The 22,179-nt window shown below is 42.1% G+C and overlaps 1 protein-coding gene and 1 pseudogene across 3 annotated transcripts in view; one reads left to right on the top strand and one right to left on the bottom strand.

The window, feature by feature from the left end:
• mtor (mechanistic target of rapamycin kinase) overlaps positions 1-22,179 on the bottom strand; it is a 341,456-nt gene that overhangs the window by 113,240 nt on the left and 206,037 nt on the right. For all 3 annotated transcript variants that reach the window (XM_072245239.1, XM_072245242.1, XM_072245241.1), the window contains one exon: positions 8,775-8,914. In XM_072245239.1, coding sequence (XP_072101340.1) covers positions 8,775-8,914 — 140 coding nt within the window. The remainder of the gene's footprint in view (positions 1-8,774; positions 8,915-22,179) is intronic.
• LOC140188460 (AP-1 complex subunit beta-1-like) lies at positions 15,200-16,956 on the top strand (annotated as a pseudogene).

Below are 22,179 nucleotides of genomic sequence, written 5' to 3'. Positions count from 1 at the left end.
GATTAGGCAACTTCTGTGTAAAGAGACACACATCTTATATTTCAAGTCAAAACCCCCTTCATCAAATGGCAATAACTCTGACATGATAACTTTGTTTTGCTTTCCACAGGTATTTCCTGAAGTGTTGATTGCTTCCAAAATTTTTTTGCTTTTATTACAAAAATCTTCTGACCTGCCTTGTTTGCAATAGTCTCAACTGAATTCCTACAGTTTGTTATAGTATAGTGAAAAAAGTAATATATAAGTGATTAGCATTTTAGTAAGTAAATAATTGACCTGATCTAATTAAAATAAAGAAAAACAGATCCCAGTAAGTTGAGAGGTTAGCAGCAAAATGGTGACTGAGATCATCGTGAATCTGAAGGATCCAAGATGGCACTGACCCCTACTGAGTCGCAGCTCAAATTTAGTTGTTTTGAAATTGTTTGTGAGTTTCATGAGGATGGTTTTGGGGACAGAGAGGGGAGTGAGGGGTTAGGTCAGGGTAAATGAAGAAGATGTGGGGGAGTTAGAAGGCAGGCTTTAGTCTATGTCACTGCTCCATATTTGAAGACCAGTGACGTGGACATAGGATATCTGTGGTCGGATGGTGGACTTGCAGAGAGTGTATTACAAACTTGGCCCCAGTTCCGTAATTTTTTTTAATCTTAAAAAATTTAAACTTTGTAGTTTAATTTATCGAAATTATTTTTTTAAGCCTTCTAGAGTGATCTAATTTTTTTTACTTTGGAAAAATAAAGGTATTAATTCTTTTTTGGATTTATTTAAAGACTGATGTCTTTTGAACAATTAGTTGATAAATATTCTCTTTCATACTCGCACTTTTTACAATACCTTCAAGTTAGACATTTCTTACAAAAATATTTAATATTTAAGTAAATTTCCTTACATATTGGATGCCAACCTGTTAAGATACTATTACGAGTACGAATCCTTTGATGAAGGGTTCCATTGGAAGAATTTATAATTTACTATTACAATGCGATAAGTGTCCTTTATTTAAGATTAAACAAGATTGGGAAAAGGAACTTAACTTGACTTTTATGATAGAGGACTGGACGCCGGTTCTGAAGTTGGTTAACTCTTCTTCGATCTGTGCTAGTCATTCACTGATACAATTTAAAATTGTACATCGTTAACATTTGATGAAGGAGAGATTGTCTAAAATTTTCCTAATGTTGATGGTTATTGTGATAGATGTAAAACTGAGACAGCTACACTCACACACGTTTTGGTCCTGTTCTATACTGGAACAGTTCTGGAAGTCAGTTTTTTCTACAATTTCTAAAGCACTTAAAATTAATTTACAACCTAACAAATTAACTGTGCTTTTTGGAATAATTCCTCAAAATATCCACGGTATCTCTTTGTCTGACCAACATGTTATTGCATTTGTTACATTGATAGCTAGGAGGGCCATTTTGTTGAAGTGGAAGGATACATCGGCTCCCCCTTTGTCACAATGGCTCTCTCAAGTGATGCTATGTCTTGGAGAAAATTAGACGTTGAACCTTTGTAGCTATATTTGATTTTGAGAAAAGATGGGGTTCATTTTCTCGTTACTATCATTTTAGTTAATTGATAGATTTCCTCCACGACCTAATAGTAAATTTTTGGTGTTTTTTTTTCTTGCTGGTGGTTTGATGTTTATCTTTAGAAGCTTTTTGTATGACGCATGGCTCCGGGGTTGAACACCTAATGGGTTTTTTCCCCTTACTTAGTAGGGTTTTTTTTTCTTTTTTTTTGTCACCAAAGTTTTTTCAATCTTTAAAACAATGTTTTTTTTTCTTGAGACATTGTAAGTATTGCCTACTTCGATGTACTCTTGTTAATTTTGGATAATAATAATAAAAAGATTTGAAAAGAAAGAGAGTGTATGAGGGCCACCCCCCCCCCCCCACCCTCAGGTCAGCAGGTTCCAGAGCTGGAGTTCTCTGCTACCAGGGGGAACTAGAGATCAAGGTCGAGTGTTCAGGGTCTCGCCATCAGCAAGTCCAGAGTTCCAGGACTAGTGTTCAGTAATTGGTATGCCTTGGGATCGACATTGAGGAGTGAAGCCTGAGAACGAGTTGTAATTTTGGAAGTTGTGGCCTCTTGGCTAGGAGTCTGAAGGGTAGGTTGAAACCTGGTGTCGGCAGGCCCAATCAGTGTCGGCTGGATCTGGAAGCCTGTCTTATAATAATAAATAATAGACAATAGGTGCAGGAGTAGGCCATTCGGCCCTTTGAGACAGCACCGCCATTCACTGTGATCATGGCTGATCATTCACAATCAGTATCCAGTTCCTGCCTTATCCCCATAACCTTTGATTCCGCTATCTTTAAGAGCTCTATCCATCTCTTCCTTGAAATTATCCAGAGACTTGGCCTCCACTGCCTTCTGCGGCAGTACATTCCACATATCCACCACTCTCTGGGTGAAAAAGTTTTTCCTCAACTCCGTTCTAAATGGCCTACCCCTTATTCGTAAACTGTGGCCTCTGGTTCTGGACTCACCCATCAGCAGGAACATGCTTCCTGCCTCCAGCGTGTCCAATCCCTTAATATTCTTATATGTTTCAATCAGATCCCCTCTCATCCTTCTAAATTCCAGTCTTGGGAGTTAAAGGACTCTATAATTGTGTGTGAGTGAGAGGGAGGAATGGGTCTTGTTTTTACTGTTGTCTTGTTGCTTGTTGTGTTCTGTGTTGCTCTGCCAAGCATCGTGGGCATGCCAAAATGTGTGGTGGGTGTTTTAACAAATGACGATCATATTTCAATCAGTTTTGAAAACAGAGATGGTGGTGGACTTGAAAAAAGATTAATGGAAACCACTCAGAAACACAAAGAAATGAAATATAGAAAAGATTTTGGAAGTTCAAAGGTGGAAAGTTTGTTCCAAGATTTGAGAATTCTGTTCAAGGGTGGTTGAGGGTTAGAGAGAAGATGCAAGGAGTTGGATAATCCATTAAATTACAAAAATTCTACCATATTATTATGATTATTTTGGAACAAAACCAGTTAAAACCAAATTAAAGTAAATTGAAACAAAGCTAAAAGGAGTAAGAATCATCTCAGAAGAGTTTCCCTGCTTGTCAGTAAACAGGGATACCAATTATAATCTTATCCATTGTCCAGATTCTAAACAGCTGCAAAGGGAAATCACATCTGTTGCATTACTCAGAAACAGAATTATCTCCAGGAAGTAAAAGCAACACCATGCTGACCCAGTCATTTTGAACTGATGTTAGCTATAACATCAAAAAACTTGCAGCTTAACCTCTGAAATACCTGCTGAGTAGTTCTACAATGTTTGAATATTTCAACTTTGTTCTACTGTGAGAAACAAATTTTGCTCAGCCACAATTTCAAAGTAAATTCTACAACCTCAGGGTTGTTTTCTTAAGACATTTCTTTTTGGGAATCCACATTGGACGGCCACACTGGTGACAATAAAATTCATGTTCAGAAAGTCAAATTATTACATGTATGGGAACAGAGGGGTCTTTATGGAAGGTCAGTAGAGTGTTACTGCTTTACCTCTGACCCATAAAAAATTCGCAGATCCAGAAAATGCACATGATGATTAGACTTGAGGTAGTTTTGATAAAAGGAGAAATCAAAAATCTACATAATACAGTGCATGCAAAACACATTAAGATAAAAGTGCCAAAAATTTAGAACATTTTGACACCAAATAATCATGATTGTACTCAAAAACATCCAAAGTATCTGCTTTGGATACACAGATAAGATTGTTTGCACAATTGCTTTTTTTTTGCTCAATAAATGTTGTAATTTCATGCATCTTCATGACATGAACTGAAATCAAATTACAATGAAGCAATCCAATAAAGGGTATTCAACTTGATGGATTAACTCTTTCTCTTTACAAAGACATCACTTTTTTTCAGATTTGCATCACCTGCAGTTGTAAAAAAAATTAATTTCAAGCAATCTGGGTCCCTTGCTCCTGATAATGATATCATCTCATGCATATTATGTAAAATTTTCAATTATACTTTACACATCCACTGAACTTGCTTTGCTCACTTGTTAATTTCTAATTAATGAGAATGAAATCTGAAAGCATCCCCTGGATTGTAATCTCCGAGTAGCATCTACCACCTCAGGTGGAAAGGTCCATTTATAGACTCCGTTCTAAGCCTGTGCTTGTTGCTCCCAGCTCCCCCATTCAGGTACAGAGAATGGTATGAAGGTTACGCAGAATATTTTTCCAGAACTGGTTATAAGAATTGGGTTTAATATCACTAGCAAATGTTATGAAGTTTGTGTATTTGTATTTTAAAATTATAATAGTGAGGTAGTGTTCATGGGTTCATTGTCTTTACAGAAATCTGATGACAGAGGGGAAGAAGCTGTTCTTGAACTTTCTGCAGCTTTTTGTGATTTTGTGCAGTGACCCCTCCAAACAAGGCAGTGGTGCGATCAGTTAGAATGCTCTCTGCAGTACTCCTGTATAAATTCACCAGTGTCTGTGGTGACAAACCAAATCTGCTCAAACTCCTAATGAAATATAGCTGCTGTCATGCCTTCTTTATAATTAAATCAATATGTTGGGCCCAGGATAGACCTTCAAAGATGTTGACACCCAGAAATTTAAAACTGCTTACTCTTTCCACTTCTGATCCCTCGATGAGGACTGATATGTGTTCCCTACAGTTCTCCTTCCTGAAGTCCACAATCCATTCTTCAGTCCTACTGACATTGAGTGCAAGGTTGTTGTTACAACACCACTCAACCAGCTGATCTGTCTTGCTCCTGTACACCTTCTCATCACCATCTGAAATTCTGCCAACAACAATTGTGTCGTCAGCAAACTTATTGATGGCATTTGAGCTGGGCCTAGCCACACAGTTGTTGGTATATAGAAAGCAGAGCAGTGGGCTAAGCACGTATCCTTCATATGCGCTAGTACTGATTGTCAGCAAGAAGGAGCTGTTATTTTGGATCTACAGACATTGCGGTCTCCCAGTGAGGAAGTCAAGATCCAGTTCCAGAGGGAGGTACAGAGGCCCAGGCTCTGGAGCTTGTTGATTAGAACTGAGAGCACGATTATGCTAAACATTGAGCTATGGTCAATAAACAGTAACCTGACGTAAGTAACACACATCAAAGTTGCTGGTGAATGCAGCAGGCCAGGCAGCATCTCTAGGAAGAGGTACAGTCGACGTTTCAGGCTGAGACCCTTCATCAGGACTAACTGTGTGTTGCCTGAATTTCCAGCATCTGCAGAACTCCTCTTGCTAGGGAGATGAGGCTGAGTACAGGGCTACGGTAGGAAACTTTGTCACATGGTGTGAGCAGAATTATCTGCAGCTTAATGTGAAAAAGACTAAGGAGCTGGTGGTCGACCTGAGGAGAGCTAAGGTACCGGTGACCCCTGTTTCCATACAGGGGGTCAGTGTGGACATGGTGGAGGATTACAAATACCTGGGGATACGAATTGACAATAAACTGGACTGGTCAAAGAACACTGAGGCTGTCTACAAGAAGGGTCAGAGCCGTCTCTATTTCCTGAGGAGACAGGTCCTTTAACATCTGCCGGACGATGCTGAGGATGTTCTACGAGTCTGTGGTGGCCAGTGCTATCATGTTTGCTGTTGTGTGCTGGGGCAGCAGGCTGAGGGTAGCAGACACCAACAGAATCAACAAACTCATTCGTAAGGCCAATGATGTTGTGGGGATGGAACTGGACTCTCTGATGGTGGTGTCTGAAAAGAGGATGCTGTCCAAGTTGCATGCCATCTTGGACAATGTCTCCCATCCACTAAATAATGTACTGGGTGGGCACAGGAGTACATTCAGCCAGAGACTCATTCCACAGAGATGCAGCACAGAGCGTCATAGGAAGTCATTCCTGCCTCTGGCCATCAAACTTTACAACTCCTCCCTTGGAGGGTCAGACATCCTGAGCCGATAGGCTGGTCCTGGACTTATTTCATAATTTCCTGGCATAATTTACATGTTACTATTTAACTATTTATGGTTCTATTACTATTTATTACTTATGAAGCAACTGGAATGAAAATCAATTTCCCCCGGGATTAATAAAGTATGACTATAACTATTGTCCAGGTGATCTAACGCCAAATGAAGAACCAGTGAGATTGCATCCGCTATAGACCTGTGGTGCGATAGGCAAATTGTAGTGTGTCCAGGTCCTTGTTTAGGCAGGTGTTAAATTTAGCCATGACCAACTACTCAAGCCACGTCATCGCAGTAGAAATGAGTGCCACTGGATGTTAGTTGTTGAGGCAGCTCACCCTGCTCTTCTTGGGCACTGGTACGATCGTCGATCTTTAGAAGCATGTGGGAACCTCCAACTGCAGCAGTGAGAGATTGAAATTGTCCTTGAACACTCCCGGCAGTTGGTTGGCACAGGTTTTCAGAGCCGTACCAGGTACTCCATCAGGCCTAACACTTAGTAAGGGCTCACCCTCTTGAGAGATGTTTTGACGTCAGCCTCAAAGGCAGAGATCTCAGAGTCATCAGATGCTGCAGAAATTTGCATACATTTAGTTTTACTGTCCCTTTCAAAGTGTGCAATAATGATGTTAGATTTTGCTTTGTAGGAAGTAGTGCCCTGCAAGCATTTAAAATAGCCTTCTATAGGACGTATCTGGGCTTCTTGTATAGTCCTGGATCACTGGCCTTAAATGTCACAGAACCAGCACTCAGAAAACTAAAATCTCCTGGTTCAATCACAGCATTTGGCTTGGGTATGTCTGGTACGGTCACAAAGGTACACACTCATTCACATTTGTCTTGATGAAGTCAGTTTCAACTGTGGCATATTCATTCAGACTCGAAGATGAATTCCGAAATATTGTCCAGTCCTCTGACTCTAGCAAACCTGTAAGTACTCCTCCACCTCCATTGACCATACCTTCTTGGTCCTCACCAATGGTGTTGCAGTCTTTAGTCTCTGCCTCGATGCTGGGTACAGAAGAACAGCCAGGTGATCGGACTTTCTAAAGTGTGGGTGTAGGATGACATGGTAAGTGTGGTTGATGGTGGTGTAACCGTGGTAAGTGTGTTGGCTCCTTTTGTTCCACGGGTGATAGTCAATCAGAGATTTCTTCACGCTGGCCTGGTTGAAATCTCCCACAATGATAGGGAAGGCATCAGGCACAATGAAAAGCACATCTCTCACAAAAGAACATTTACAAAAGAAACTCATTGTGCCTCCAACCTGAGTTTGACCTCATCATGGGATTGATTAGAGGAAGCCATGGACAAGACATTTTAGAATAGGAATAGGAAGTCAAATTTAAATGGTTAGCCACTGCGAGATCCTGCCTTTTGCGGCGGACAAAGGTGAAGCTGCTTGACAAAGCAGTCCCCAATCTGTGTTCAGTTTCATCGATGTAGAGGCTGTATCAGGAGCACAGGATACAATAGATGACTTCAAAAGATTCGCAGGTGAAGTGTGGCATTAAATGCTGAGAATGGGAGAGGGCCAAGCAACATTGGTTCAAAAATCAGGATAGAGACAAACTGTTTTAAGTGAAGTAAGGTGATCTAAGAAAGGTAAGGGGTAACATTGACTAATGTTTTATGATAATTACATCTAAACTGCAGGATTTTGCCATCATTACACACATTGGCAATTCTTCCTAATATCTGGTTCAATGCGGAAACCCGAGGTGATACAGTGATCGTCCACACATTGTTCTCAAAGGGAAATTAGTCGGATTCAAATAAAGTCACATGCAAATGGGTCTCATTGTAAAATATCCTGAAATTGCTTTGTTCCAGAGATCCGCTTGTTTTCAATAGCGTTCTTCAGCATAATTACTACTCAATGAATCATCAGACCGTAACACAAGTGTGCCTTGTAGTTTACACACAAAAATATTTCAAGACACACTTTGGATTTCAAGATTAATTTTTAAAACTAAAGCATTTCACTATTCATCCTGAGCAATATTTACATTTCGTTTGTTTAGTGCCCGGTAAAATGTTTGATTAATAACTGCACAGGCACTTTCCAATTTGTTATCTGAATGTTCAGTAACATGATTAGCCACACAGCATACTTAAAGAAATCATATCATCTAAACGCTAGGGAACTCCTTAAACTGCTGATTCATATGTTTGATGTCTGATGCAGGGAAGTTCTTGCAACAGAAATTGTAAGATGTTTTTGGGCAGTTGTTTTCATAGTCTGTGAAGAGCGATGTGGCTTCACTGTTGATCCAGCTATCTGATGCAAAGATGGCACCAGTGACCAATGGTGACATCCTGCAGAGAGCTTATTAAACTATTTCTACTTGTTTTTTTTTTAAATATGCTTTTTTTCTCCTGAACTGCAATAGATTGCAGTTTACAATTTCCATTTTGATTATGAATTTTTGAGCTAACTGAGCCAATAATGAACCAAAAGGACTGGTCATTCCTCATCATTGTCACTCTTTTTAACTCCAATGGAATAATTGGTAATTGGAAGTTCCAGGTTCCAGAATTGAAGAAGCAAATGAAGAAAGACAGACATTTCCAAATGAGAATAACTCTGTAATATTTTCAAGATTTTACAGAAATTGACAGAACCAACTTAGAAAAAGGAAGTCAGTGGAACTTCTGTTTAAACAAAAGTTAAGTTATTATAAAAACACTTGTTACAAAAATGATCAGTACATAACACGGTACATAAGAATAGTAGTACGTAATGTTCCAGAAGAACATAGGTTAGAGGCAATAGATTGCTGGGTTAATGAGTGATTTTGAAGAGACCAATACAATACTCTCAGGAATTCTGATGTTGAAACTCACCATTCTCCAAGTGCCTCCAAGCAGCGCATCCGCCCAAGAGCAAGCTCTGGATCATCTTTGTTCATGTCCATTTTCTTGTCATATGCAACCAAAGCATCTTCCCATTCATGCAGTTTTTCATACCATGTTGCCTGGATCTCCTACAAAACACAACCCCACAATTTACACATTATACACAAGAAATCTGTACTTCGTCTTATCCATTATGCATACGAGGCCAGATACCATCCTGTTGCAGTACAGAAGAACTGCGCCCCAGAACTACCTAGATTTACAGTTAAACTGCTCCAATTACAATCTGACAATGTGGAAAACATTCCATTCACACAAATAAAAGGTGATAAATCCAGTCTAGTTAAATACTGCCAAATCAATTCACTCTCATTCATCAATAAAGCAAAAGCAAAGGATAATAATGTCAACAGTGCTGTTCAGCCGCAATTACCATCTAGTGATGTGCCCACTGATGCCTGCTGTTGGTTTATCCAGAACTCATCACAACCTTGGTCCAAAAATGAAGCAAAGAACTGAGTTCTAATCAGTGACAGCCCTTGACATCAAAGCAGTATTTAACACTGGCAAAAACAGAATCTAACAGGCATCAAGTTAAAATATGGAAATGGCTGGATCTACCTTGCACAAAACAAGGTGCCAATGTTGAAGATAAACAAGTAGGTGTGGGAATAAGGAGTTGAAGTAACATATAACTGGAAGCTCAAGATAATTATTGCCAACACAGTATATGTATGCTGCAAAATGATTGCCTAGTCTATGCTTGTTCTTACTGGATGTAGAGAAGGCCACATCAAGAGCAATGAATGCAATAGACCAGCTTGGAGAAAGTGCATGTGAACCTCTGCCTCACTTGGAAGGTGTGAGGTATACTTGAGTAGCTCTGGGAATCAGCGGGTTTATGGTTGAAATCAGTGGATAACCTATCTCCTGAGATGCAGACAGAGAGATGAAAAAAAAGGAAGGAACTCTTAAGTGAACTTAAGGGCAGAGCAAAAGTTAGCTGCAAAGATGATAAAATTGATGAGATGAAAAAAATGACGAATTTACAAAATTGAGTGCAGGAAGCAGCGCCAATGCAATCATCAAAGCAGAGAGAGGGTTGGGAAGGATATCTGAATGGGTTTGGAACAAAGACTATTCCCAGTAGTCAATGAATAAAGAGGTATAGCTGGGGTCCATGTGAGTGCACATGCATGGCCATACCACTATAGAAAGAAGGAGGAACCACCTCTCTAGATTTCTGGTTCCACCTGCCCTTCGCCCACACATATCTGATAAAGTTTTAAGGATATTGGGGGACGTAAGAAATGATTCTTGGACTCTTGCAAATAACCGGTTAAAATTAAGTGCCAGCTTGTCTAGATTAACAACTCACAGCTGTCCCTTTGGGAACAACATGAATGCTGAAATCACACAGGTTGCATACATCATGCCTTACGATTTCACATCACTGATCTAAGTTCCCTTGTTTGTTTAGAGAGAACACATTGATAAGGCAAGAATCTGTCTGTAATTAAAACCTTGATTTAGTGGACTGTCTTATCTAAGTAATTAAATTTTGCTCTAATTGACTTAGCGGGAGTATCTGTTGAAACTGAGTGCTCTTTGCCTCTTCAGTTCTATAAATTGCCATGTTTCTGAGTGTTACACAGAAGCTTGTCATGAGCCGCCAGAGAGAGAAATTCTGTCTCTTTGATGTTTGGCTTCAAGCTTCTTGCTGGCTGAGCTTGAAGAAATAAGCTGGTGAGAAGAATAAAGTAAAGAACTGTGTGGTGTGGTTATTGGTCCGGCGAATTTAAGTTTACATTTGGTGCTGTGACTCGGATCACAACAGAGGAAAGGTTTCTCTGGGCAGAGTTAGTGACCGAGGGTTTGAATTGGACACAACCGAGTGGTAGGGCGCCCCGAGGTGTTTTACCTCCGGCCACTCCTTGTGTCCGGTCAGGCATTCTGCCCCTCGCCATCGAAACCTGTATCTTGACAGGATCCACCGACTAAGCGCCGGAGGAAATGAAAGGTAAGAGTTATATTTAAGCGTAAAAGTGAACTTGCTGCAGGCGACATTGGCTATTCTGTATTATGTTCGAAACGGGATTAAAAGCCCCGATCGGGAGAAGTGGTCGCCGCTGCCCGACAAATTCGGTAAAGGGTTGCGCATACCCCAAAATATGGCCGGTTTAAATTTGATGATAAGGATACGAGACTGGCAGCCCGGTAAGTTTCTCACTGCAGCAGCTAAAATACGGCCGGTTGAAATTTGATGATAAGGATCAAAATGTGACAAGTTCAGGATAAAGGAGGGAAGGGGACTTCCTCCCTCCAGACTATGTGAGAGTTGTTTTTGTGAGTATTAACTGAGAATAAAGCTAGCAGTTGTTTTTGTGAGTATTAAAGTCTATGGGTGCTGAAGAATTGGACAACAGGTCTCTGGCCTGGTCGATTAAGCTGTATAATTGAGTCGACTTAACTAATTGGGCAACGGGTAAGGAAAAGGCCTGGTCTATTTGTGGGGGCAGTAACCCAGTAATTAGATAAGGGGGTAACCGACCTGGTATATTCTAACTGACGAGGTGGGCCAGTGGCCGTGGCCTGGTAAATTGAAGTAACTAGTTGGGCGACAGGCGGTTGACCCGGTAAATTAACCAGCAAAGGACGGGACAGACATTTGGCCAAACAGAGGGGAAAGGGACTCCCCTGCAGTCTATCGGGATGTTAAGTGCAGTGCTAACAAAGAAACTGAGAAACGGTGTGTGGCCTCTAGGTGGAATTTAGGATATAACCTCTTGTGAACAAGCAGTAAATTTAATTTGGAAAAAGAATTGCGGTAAAAAGTGGAAATTATTGATTAAAAAATGGAAAGATAAAGCTGATACCAAATGGAGTAATACTTTACTGGCCAGTTGGAGGTACAATGTATGTGATAAAGGAGTGTAGAGGTATGTACGTCAGAAGGAAATATCAAGAGTTGGGAAACAATAAAGGCAGAGTGCGAATTGGTAGATGGGAGAAGAAAAAAAGAACGAGAGAAACTAAGAAAACAGGCAAAGGCAGATATAGACAGACAGGAAGGTTTAAATCAGCAGTGTCGCGCATGCGATCTAGGACCAATATGGGATCCTGAACCCATGTCTGACATACCGACCCTGTGTGAGGACAGTGACCACGATGAGGATTGGGCACCCACCATGGCCCCCACCTTACCAGGGGCCGAGTGCACCCAGTGCTCCCAAACCCCAATCCTCCCAGTACTCAGATACAGTGGCTGCTCTGGTAAAACAGCGGCGGCAGGGAAGGGAAGGCTCTCTATACCTTGAGATCTAGGAAGGCAATACTGAGGATTATTCCGAGACAGGGAGGGAAGAATCCAATAAAACCCCAGAGTTAATGGCTCCACAGAGACAACTGCCCACCTGAATGCTGTCCAATCCACGAGCAGCCGAGGAGGGGCAGCTCTCAGTAATTCTTGTATGCACCCTGGAAGCCTCAAGTATGATAATGATTATGGATCAGGCCCCCGACAGAAAAGAAAAACCAGCATAGTTTGCTTAGTATGTCCGCAGTACTATACAAATGTATAATGCAACCCCGCAAGATCTATTTGGTCTCTGCTACATGATTCTCTCAGCTGATGGGGGGCAGAAATGGAAGGCAGAATTAAGATACCAAACCTATCAGGAGTTACAGGTAGGAATCCGTAATGAGAATGAACAGACAAACTGGATTATTCAAGCCTTGGAGAGGGCTCTCCAACAACCTGTAGATATCACTAAAGTACTTGAATGCAAACCTAAGCCTGGGAAATCAGATCCAGATATCGGGAGCGATTTGTGGCCTGCTATGGCACTTTCGCGGGAGACCAAGCCTCTAATAATGGGAATCCGTCCCCCCAGTTTAATGCCTTACTGCGCCAATGATTACCAATTAAGTTAGCCAACATGATTAAAACAAATAATATGGATTGGCCTGACAATGACCAAAATTGAATGCGATGAGCTTTGATGTATTACTAGGACCCAGCTTTCAAATCCCGATCAGCCCCGAAGGGAACGACTAAAGGTGAATATGTTCCGCGGAAAGAAGGATGTGAGTGGGCTATATCTGGGGATCAGAAATGGGAACCGAAGCACGGAATGCACGTATTCACATACCCAGCCACTGCAGGTGGAATTCCAGGGGGATCCAGTGTGAGGTTTCATTTACAGCCACCACTAGTCTGGGGTGTAATCTAGCAGAGTGAGACTTGCTTTATCCGTTGGAAGTCAAGATTCTATGCAGGGACAAGGGTGTCACCCTGGGACTAGCGAACAATCGACAGCTTCCCCAGTTACCTCCACGCCGTGCCCCCCATGGTGGGCACTTAATCTGGACTCCACTTTGTCTGAACCCCCTCTGTCAGAGGCAGACCCTCATGTCACTCTGTGCTATGATCCAACGGGGTGCTCAGCTGAAGAAAGCCAATATTATTCACCCTTCGAGGGACAGAAGTTCCCAGTCACGGTGATTGGAGAGGTTAAAGGAAAAGAGGGCAGTGCGTTACTGGCCGAAGTTCCGGATTTCCTTTGGCGACAGGCAGGACTGGTGGTTCCCCATACCACTGTTAGAGTTTGCCCCAGGTTCAAGCCAAAGAGCCTAGGGTTCCTTGCCTACATCCTGGTGAAACAAGCCTCCAGCACCGAGGGAGAATGGCAAGACTTGGCCGCAGGCCAACTCCAATACTGGAAGGAGTCGGAGGTGAAGACGGGACATCGGGTAAGACACTCTTTTAATATTGACTGAGCCCAAGACGTGGCACCCCATCTCTGGGCAATTTCAGGCCATGAAGTTGGCCGCACCAACTGCCCGACTGTCTGGATCACTGTGAAAGAAGGACAGACTCTCCTGTCCCTTCCACAATACCCCCTCAAGCCCGAGGTAATATCTTATGAGGATGGAAGCTCTTTTGTGGATCCAGTGAGGAAACGATGTTCTGGCTATGCGATAATGACGGACAGTGAAGTAATTGAGCAAGCCTCTTTTGAAACAGCTGTCTCTGCCCAAAAGACTGAGCTGCTTGCTCTGACTCGTGCCTGTATCCTAACAACGGACTAAAGTGCGAACTTTTACAGAGACTCCTGTTACGCACTGACTACGGAACTTTGGCCATTCCTGACTTCCTCCGGTCACCCCATTAATAATGCTACCTTTGTAAACAATTTACTCACCGCTCTACAGCTACCTTGAGTTTCCGTTATTATTAAATGTGCAGCCCACACTGGGGAATCTGATGAGATATTTAAGGGTAATGCCCCGGTTGATGCAGCAGCTTAACAGACAGCCTTGAATCCCACACTCTTAGTCCCCTCAGGAACCCAGCAAGGTCCTATTAGACAAGATCTAAGGACGGCTATGCAAGGTATGGGGGAAATACGTACGTTCTAGGGGGACGCCCTGAAGGAGAGTGCAAACCATGGTCCCAAATGGGTAGCCACCTTGAACCTCAGACCAATTTATGGGTGACCCCTGTACACACCTTGGCAAGGAGGGAATGGTTAAAACATTATTACAATCTTGGTGGCACCATGATTTCCAGCAAGCAGCTGAATAGCGAGCCAAAGCATGCTTAATTTGTAAAAAAAAAAAAAAAAAAAAAATTTGAATGCTGGAAAGGGAATGCCTTGTGTTTTCTGGAACCACACCCTTTCCTGGTGGGCCTTTTTCTTGTTTACAACTTGATTTTATAGAATTATTAGAGTACATTGTTATAAGTATTGCTTGGTGATAGTAGTTGTATCTAGCAGATGGATTGAAGCTGTTCCTACGACTAATAATACCGCTATGACTGTTGTGAAAATATTGCTAACAGAAATAATTCCTTACTATGGAAGTCCAGAAATGATAAGCTCGGACAATGGGCCATATTTTGTTGCCAAAATAAATGAGGAAGTCTGCAAAGAACTTGCTAGAAAACAGCAGTTCCACTGCACCCATCATCCGAAAGCAGCCGGCAAAGTGGAACGAGCCAATGGTACCTTGAAAGATAAGTTGGCCAAACTTACACAAGAAACTGGATTGACCTGGTTGAAGGTTTTACCCTTAGCCTTATTCCATATGAAAATCACACCGATCAAGTAAGACGGGACTATCACCAGCGGAAATCACTTACGGGAAACCTATGAGAACTCCATGGGGACCTCGACCTTGTGTGCCACTCCCTGAGAGCTTAGCTGTAAAATTAGATATCCGTACCTTGGGGGAGGAGATGAGAAAATATTTATGCAAATTAACTAAAATTCTCCAACGCTTGCACTCACAGGTACGGCAGGCCTATCGACTAAAGGTGACTACCCCACGATTGAGCCTGGAGATTTTGCCCTGATCAAGAACTGGGATTGTGGGAAACTCGGACCTCGGTGGAGAGAACCACACTCACCATGACTGATCCTAAATATTTCACAACAACCAAGAAAAGAGAAATCTTTGAACTCAAAGCAGACTCAACAGTGACAAGAAGGAGAAAAAGAAAGAAGCAGTGAAGAAAGTGATTGCGTCAATGACCTTTGGCAAAGATGCCAGTGCCCTCTTTCCTGATGTTGTAAACTGTCTGTAAACAGACAATTTGGAGTTGAAGAAGCTGATGTACCTCTATCTAATGAACTATACAAAGAGCCAACCAGATATGGCAATTATGGCTGTCAACACTTTTGTTAAGGACTGTGAAGATCCCAATCCACTTATCAGAGCGCTGACAGCATCTGTGTGGATAAAATTACTAAGTATTTGTGTGAGCCCCTGCAAAAATGTCTAAAGGATGAAGACCCTTATGTATGAAAAACTGCTGCTGTCTGTGTAGCCAAGCTACATGACATCAATGCACAGCTGGTAGAAGATGAGGGATTTCTGGACACTGTAAAGGATCTGATATCTGACTCTAATCCAATGGTCGTTGCAAATGCTGTGGCTGCTCTGTCAGAGATTGCAGAATCTCATCCAAACAGCAACTTGTTAGACCTCAATTTTCAGACCATCAACAAGCTTTTCACAGCCTTAAATGAATGTACTGAATGGAGCCAGATATTTATCCTTGATTGTTTGGCCAATTATAGCCCAAAGGATGACCGAGAAGCTCAAAGCATCTGTGAGCGTATGACACCACGTTTACCTCACACCAACTCAGCTGTTGTCCTGTTGGCTGTAAAGGTTCTGATGAAATTCGTGGAAGTGTTTTCAAAGGACTTGGATTACTATGGCACTTTGTTGAAGAAACTGGGTCCCCCACTGGTAACGCTGTTGTCTGCAGAACCAGAATTCCAGTATGTTGCCCTCCGGAACATCAACTTCATTATACAGAAAAGGTCTGAGATTCTTAAGCATGAAACGAAGGTTTTCTTTGTAAAATACAATGATCCAATATATGTGAAACTGGAAAAACTGGGTATTATGATTCGATTGGCTTCTCAAGACAACATTGCACAGGTTTTGACAGAACTGAAGGAGTATGCCACTGAGGTAGATGTTGACTTTGTACAAAAAGCTGTGCATGCAATTGGACGATGTGCAATTAAAGTTGAGCAATCAGCAGAACGCTGCGTGAGTACTCTACTTGACCTCATTTAGACAAAAGTAAACTATGTCGTCCAAGTAGCTATTGTAGTAATAAAGGAAATTTTCCGTAAATGCCCAAACAAGTATGAAAGGGTTATTGCAACACTATGTGAAAATCTGGACTCACTGGATGAACCAGAAGCAAGAGCAGCGATGATATGGATAGTTGGAGAGTATGCAGAAAGAATTGACAATGCTGATGAGCGATTAGATTCCTGGAAGGATTCCATGATGAGAGCACACAGGTTCAACTACAACTTTTGACTGCTATTGTGAAAGTATTCTTAAAAAAAAAACGACTGAGACACAAGGGCTGGTGCAGCAAGTTCTAACCTTGGCGACACAGGATTCCGACAACCCTGACTTGAAAGACCGTGGCTATATATACTGGTGTCTACTTTCTACAGATCCAGTGGCAGCAAAGTAAATTGTATTGGCAGAAAAACCTCTGATTGCAAAAGAAACTAATCTTATTGAGCCAATGCTCCTTGATGAATTAATCTGCCATATTGGAACACTGGCTCCTGTGTACCATAAGCAACCCAGTGTATTCGTGGAGGGGCAATCGAACAGACTGCAAACGTGATATTGAAGGAACTAAGTAGGAGGACTCTCTTGGACTAAAGGAAAATGTATTGGTTGATTGTGGTGTTTTGCATTTCGGAGGTCTAATTATATTAATTTTGATCGTTGTCTGCATTTCAAGATGCCTTTGGCCATGTTTTGTATCTTGTTGAAGAAGTGACCACCTATTGTGAAAGTTTATCATGTAATGATAAAAAGGAGGGAATAATGAAGTTTTAAGGATACTGGGGGACATAAGAAACGATTCTTGGACTCTTGTAAATAACAGGTTAAAATTAAGTGCCAGCTTGTGTGTGCTCTGTTCTGTGAAAGTGTGCAGAGTCTGTCCTTGGCTAAGGAATTTGCCTTCAGCTTGTTTAGATTAACAACTCACAATTGTCCCTTTGGGAACAACATGTGGGCTGATTTCACACAGGTTACGTACATCATGCTTTACGATTTCACATCACTGATCTAAGTTCCCTCGTTTGCGAGAGAACACACTGATAAGGCAAGAATCTGTCTGCAATTAAAACCTTGATTTAGTGGACTCTCTTATCTAAGTAATTAAATTTTGCTCTAATTGACTTCGCGGGAGTATCTGTTGAAACTGAGTGCTCTTTGTCTCTTCAATTCTATAAATTGCCATGTTTCTGAGTGTTACACAGAAGCTCGTCATGAGTCGCCAGAGAGAGAAATTCTGTCTCTTTGATGTTCGGCTTCGAGATTCTCGCCAGCTGAGCTTGAAGAAATAAACTGGTGAAAAGGATAAAGTAAAGAACTGTGTGGTGTGGTTATTCGTCCGGCAAATTTAGGTTTACGTATCCACTTGCGTTGCTTCTCTTTTACCCTACCCGTTCTGTCCACTTGCTCACTTAGGTCCATCTGCCCAGCCTCTGGGTCTATCCTCCCCTTCCTCATCCGGATCCACGTGCCCAAACTTTTTTACCTGTCCCCCTCACTGGCTCCAACTATCACCCATCAGCCCCCTCAAACCACTCCTTCTCACCTCGTCATGCTGGCTATTGCCCTTCTACACTCTCAGTCTTGCTGCAGGGTTTTGAGCTGAAATGCTGACAACCCCCTTGTCTCCATAGGTGTTGCTTAACACACTGGGTTCCTTCAACATTTGTCTTATTCAAGCACTGAAGTTTGATATCACCTGGAAGAAAGTCTATTTTACAGACATCCCACCAACTACCCGAAGCATTTAATCCTTCAACCACTCATGCACACTGAGATTACTCCAACAACAACCTCAAAAACCACAACCTTTAACACCAGGGAGGACAGACTCAGTATGTAAACCCTACCAACAGAACAGCTCCCTTAAACGCACCCATCATCTCGCTCCTCGGTCACTGCCATGCTTGGAGATGGCAATCTGCCACCCAGTTCTAGGCTGTAGACTCACCTGTTTCTCCACATCAATCACATCCATGTTTTTGGAGCAATGTAACTTCTTAGACCTAGTAGTACAAGAAGTGCCTGTGCAGTTTATGGCCTTCTCCCTCAAGAAATCAGTATTTCTTCTGACATTTGCAAATTGCCTCAAATAGTAAAAGTAGGAATCACATTTTGCAATTTTGTCCATCTTGTCTACAGTTGTTTTGAAGTTCATTCAGCAAATTTTGTTTGGCTGCTATATGAACTTTGTGGATATAATTATCATTAAATTCAGAAAGATTAGTTCATTCTTTGCAACACACTTAAGAGTTGCTGGTGAACGCAGCAGGCCAGGCAATATCTCTAGGAAGAGGTACAGTCGACGTTTCGGGCCGAGGCCCTTCATCAGGACTAACTGAAGGCAGAGTTAGTAAGAGATTTGAAAGTGGGAGGGGGAGGGGAGATCCAAAATGATGGGAGAAGACAGGAGGGGGAGGGATGGAGTCAAGAGCTGGACAGGTGATTGGCAAAAGGGGATATGAGAGGATCATGGGACAGGAGGCCAAGGGAGAAGGAAAAAGGGAGGGGGGAATCCCAGAGGATGGGCAAGGAGTATAGTGAGAGGGACAGAGGGAGAAAAAGAGAGAGAAAAAATAATAATTATATATAATAATAATAAATAAGTAACAGATGGGGTGCGAAGGGGAGGTGGGGCATTAACGGAAGTCAGAGAAGTCAATGTTCATGCCATCAGGTTGGAGGCTACCCGGACGGAATATAAGGTGTTGTTCCTCCAACCTGAGTGTGGCTTCATCTTTACAGTAGAGGAGGCCATGGATGGACATATCAGAATGGGAATGGGATGTGGAATTAAAATGTGTGGCCACTGGGAGACCCTGCTTTCTCCAGCGGACAGAGCGTAGGTGTTCAGCAAAGCGGTCTCCCAGTCTGCGTCGGGTCTCGCCAATATATAAAAGGCCACATCGGGAGCACCGGACGCAGTATATCACCCCAGCCGACTCACAGGTGAAGTGTCGCCTCACCTGGAAGGACTGTCTGGGGCCCTGAATGGTGGTGAGGGAGGAAGTGTAAGGGCATGTGTAGCACTTGTTCCGCTTACAAGGATAAGTGCCGGGAGGGAGATCGGTGGGGAGGGATGGGGGGAGGGGGAATGACTGGACAAGGGAGTCGCGTAGGGAGAAATCCCTGCAGAAAGCTGGGGGGGGGGGGGGGAGGGAAGGGAAAGATGTGCTTAGTGGAGAGATCTCGTTGGAGGTGGCAGAAGTTACCGAGAATTATATGTTGGACCCGGAGGCTGGTGGGGTGGTAGGTGAGGACCAGGGGAACCTGGGAGGATGGGGTGAGAGCAGATATGCGTGAAATGGGAGAGATGCGTTTGAGAGCCCCACCTCCCCTTTCTATCCCATCCGTTATTTATTATTATTATATATATTTTTTTTTCTCTCTCCTTTTTCTCCCTCTGTCCCACTCACTATACTCCTTGCCCATCCTCTGGGATTCACCCCTCCCTCTTTCTTTCTCCCTAGGCCTTCTGTCCCATGATCCTTCCATATCCCTTTTGCCAATCAACTTTCCAGCTCTTGGCTTCATCCCTCCCCCTCCTGTCTTCTCCTATCATTTCGGATCTCCCCTTCCCCCTCCCACTTTCAAATCTCCTACTATCTCTTCTTTCAGTTAGTCCTGACAAAGGGTCTCGGCCCGAAACGTCGACTGTAATTCTTCCTAGAGATGCTGCCTGGCCTGCTGCATTCACCAGCAACTTTTAGGTGTGTTGCTTGAACTACCAGCATCTGCAGATTTCCTTGTGTTTGCGTGACTTCATTCTTTGGTCTTTTTCTGCTGGATTTTCAAGATCCCTGGTCTGAAGCTAGGAGCACAGCTATGGCATCTGACCAATAAAACAGCAGATTCTGATAAAGGCTGAACAAAGCTGACAGGGGCATCAAGGTGTGAATTTACTAACCATTCTTCAGTTAACCCAGAAGTGCATATGTTGAACAGATTAATGTGAATTTCACATAAATGTGAACTGGAAATGTGGCAGAATATTCTCCAAAGTCATTAGAATAATGAAACATGATAGGAATGTGGCAAGGGCCATTCAGAACTTCAAAATAGCCAGGTGTTGGAAATACAGATTGAATAAAAAACACTGAGGAATGACACATTTGCCTCAGGGATCTGGAATCTTTTCAAAAACAATACAACTACTGAGCAAGATGCAAGGCAATTCAAAAGTTGTGGCCAAAGTAGCTTCCAATTATGTCCTTAGTAATTTGTCAGCAGTAAACCTCTCATTGATCGTGCAGTTTGATGACACTTTTCTCATTTATTAACTTTTGTTTTTAAAGACAAGGAGTAATTTTGTTTTTAAACTTTGCAGAAACACCATTTATTTTTAAGAGCACACACACAAAACTCAGCAGATGAGGCAGCATCTATGGAAATGAATAAACAGTCAATGTTTCGGATCGAGGCCCTTCATTAGGCTGGTTGGCTAACTATATCACAATAATTACACTGTTACTTTATGCTTCTGAAGACTGGAGGCTTGGAGGCCTGTCATGGGGCTAGGGGACTGTCCATGTGTATGGTTGGGTGAGAGTAACGAAAGCGGTTTGTTTTGTCACTTGTGTTCTCCAACAGTCTGCCGAGCATCGTGGGCATGTTTTGTTGGCACTGGAGTCACTTGCAGCTGCCCTCAGCACATCTGTGTGTTGGTTGTTAACACAAACAGCATAGTTCACTTTATGTTTCGACGTACATGTGATAAATAAATGAATCTGAATCTCACTGACTGAAGAACTGAAATGACCAAAGCATAGGACAATCTAGTGTGACTTTCTCTATAAAAGCCCATGGTAGGTGGATGAGACGGTGCTTATTATGCTGTTCAATTGTGCTGTAAATTACGACTTCAATGGGATCTGATGCCAGGTCAGATGTGGAAAGTTTGTTATTATTTTCTCACCTTCACTGATCACTCCTTGAATTTTATTTTGTGACAACATTGCTACAACATATAAAGTATGTGATATCTGTCTCTACAAGAAGAAACTTCACAGCATGTATTACAGTTATTATTACATTTGTCCATTATACATAGGATGTATATTATATGTCCTTTTCATAGGAAGGCAAAGAGCTCATCACAAATAGATGAGCATGAAATGCAAACCACCACACTATATCTAGATGGAATAAAACTGTGAGAATACTGTGAAGTATGCACAGTTCTCCAGTAGGAAAGGAGCTCTGTGATGTTATATTGGTACAGTTTAACAACACAATGCACTAAAATGGTCTTTTTTTGATCTCATTCTGTTTCCTTGTGAAATATTGTGTGTAATTTATGTCTGTTTTTGCGAATGAAGATTACATGCTATGTGCCTGCAATGCTGCTACATTGCACCTGTACATACATGTACTTGTGCATATGACAATAAACTTGACTTTATTTAGTTACTGAATAAGACTAACGATCTGATAATATCTAAACATCCAATGCATTTTTTTTTATGTTCTGCAAGGATAAACTGCAACATGGAACTGCAGGGCCAATAGATTACAAGCAACATGCATCATTTCAAGATTGTTTAAAGTCACTTCCAGTATACAATGTAAAGGAGAATGAAATAACTGTTGCTCCAGTTCCAATGCATCCAGTGTATGTCCATAAAGTGATGCTTGGCACAGGAGTGTCTGTACATAAGATTACTGAAAGGATATGATAAAAGTAGTGATGGTTAGGAGTGTGGAGGGGTGGGTTAGTGGATGGAGGTGTTGATCAGCCTTACTGCTTAGGGAGATTAACTGTTTTTGAGTCTGGTGGTCCTAG

This window comes from Mobula birostris, chromosome 27, assembly GCF_030028105.1.
Source record: "Mobula birostris isolate sMobBir1 chromosome 27, sMobBir1.hap1, whole genome shotgun sequence".
In the NCBI taxonomy this organism is placed as follows: Eukaryota; Metazoa; Chordata; class Chondrichthyes; order Myliobatiformes; family Myliobatidae; genus Mobula; species Mobula birostris.
Note: the sequence above shows the minus strand (reverse complement) of the source record. Positions and strands in the feature narration are given on the sequence as shown.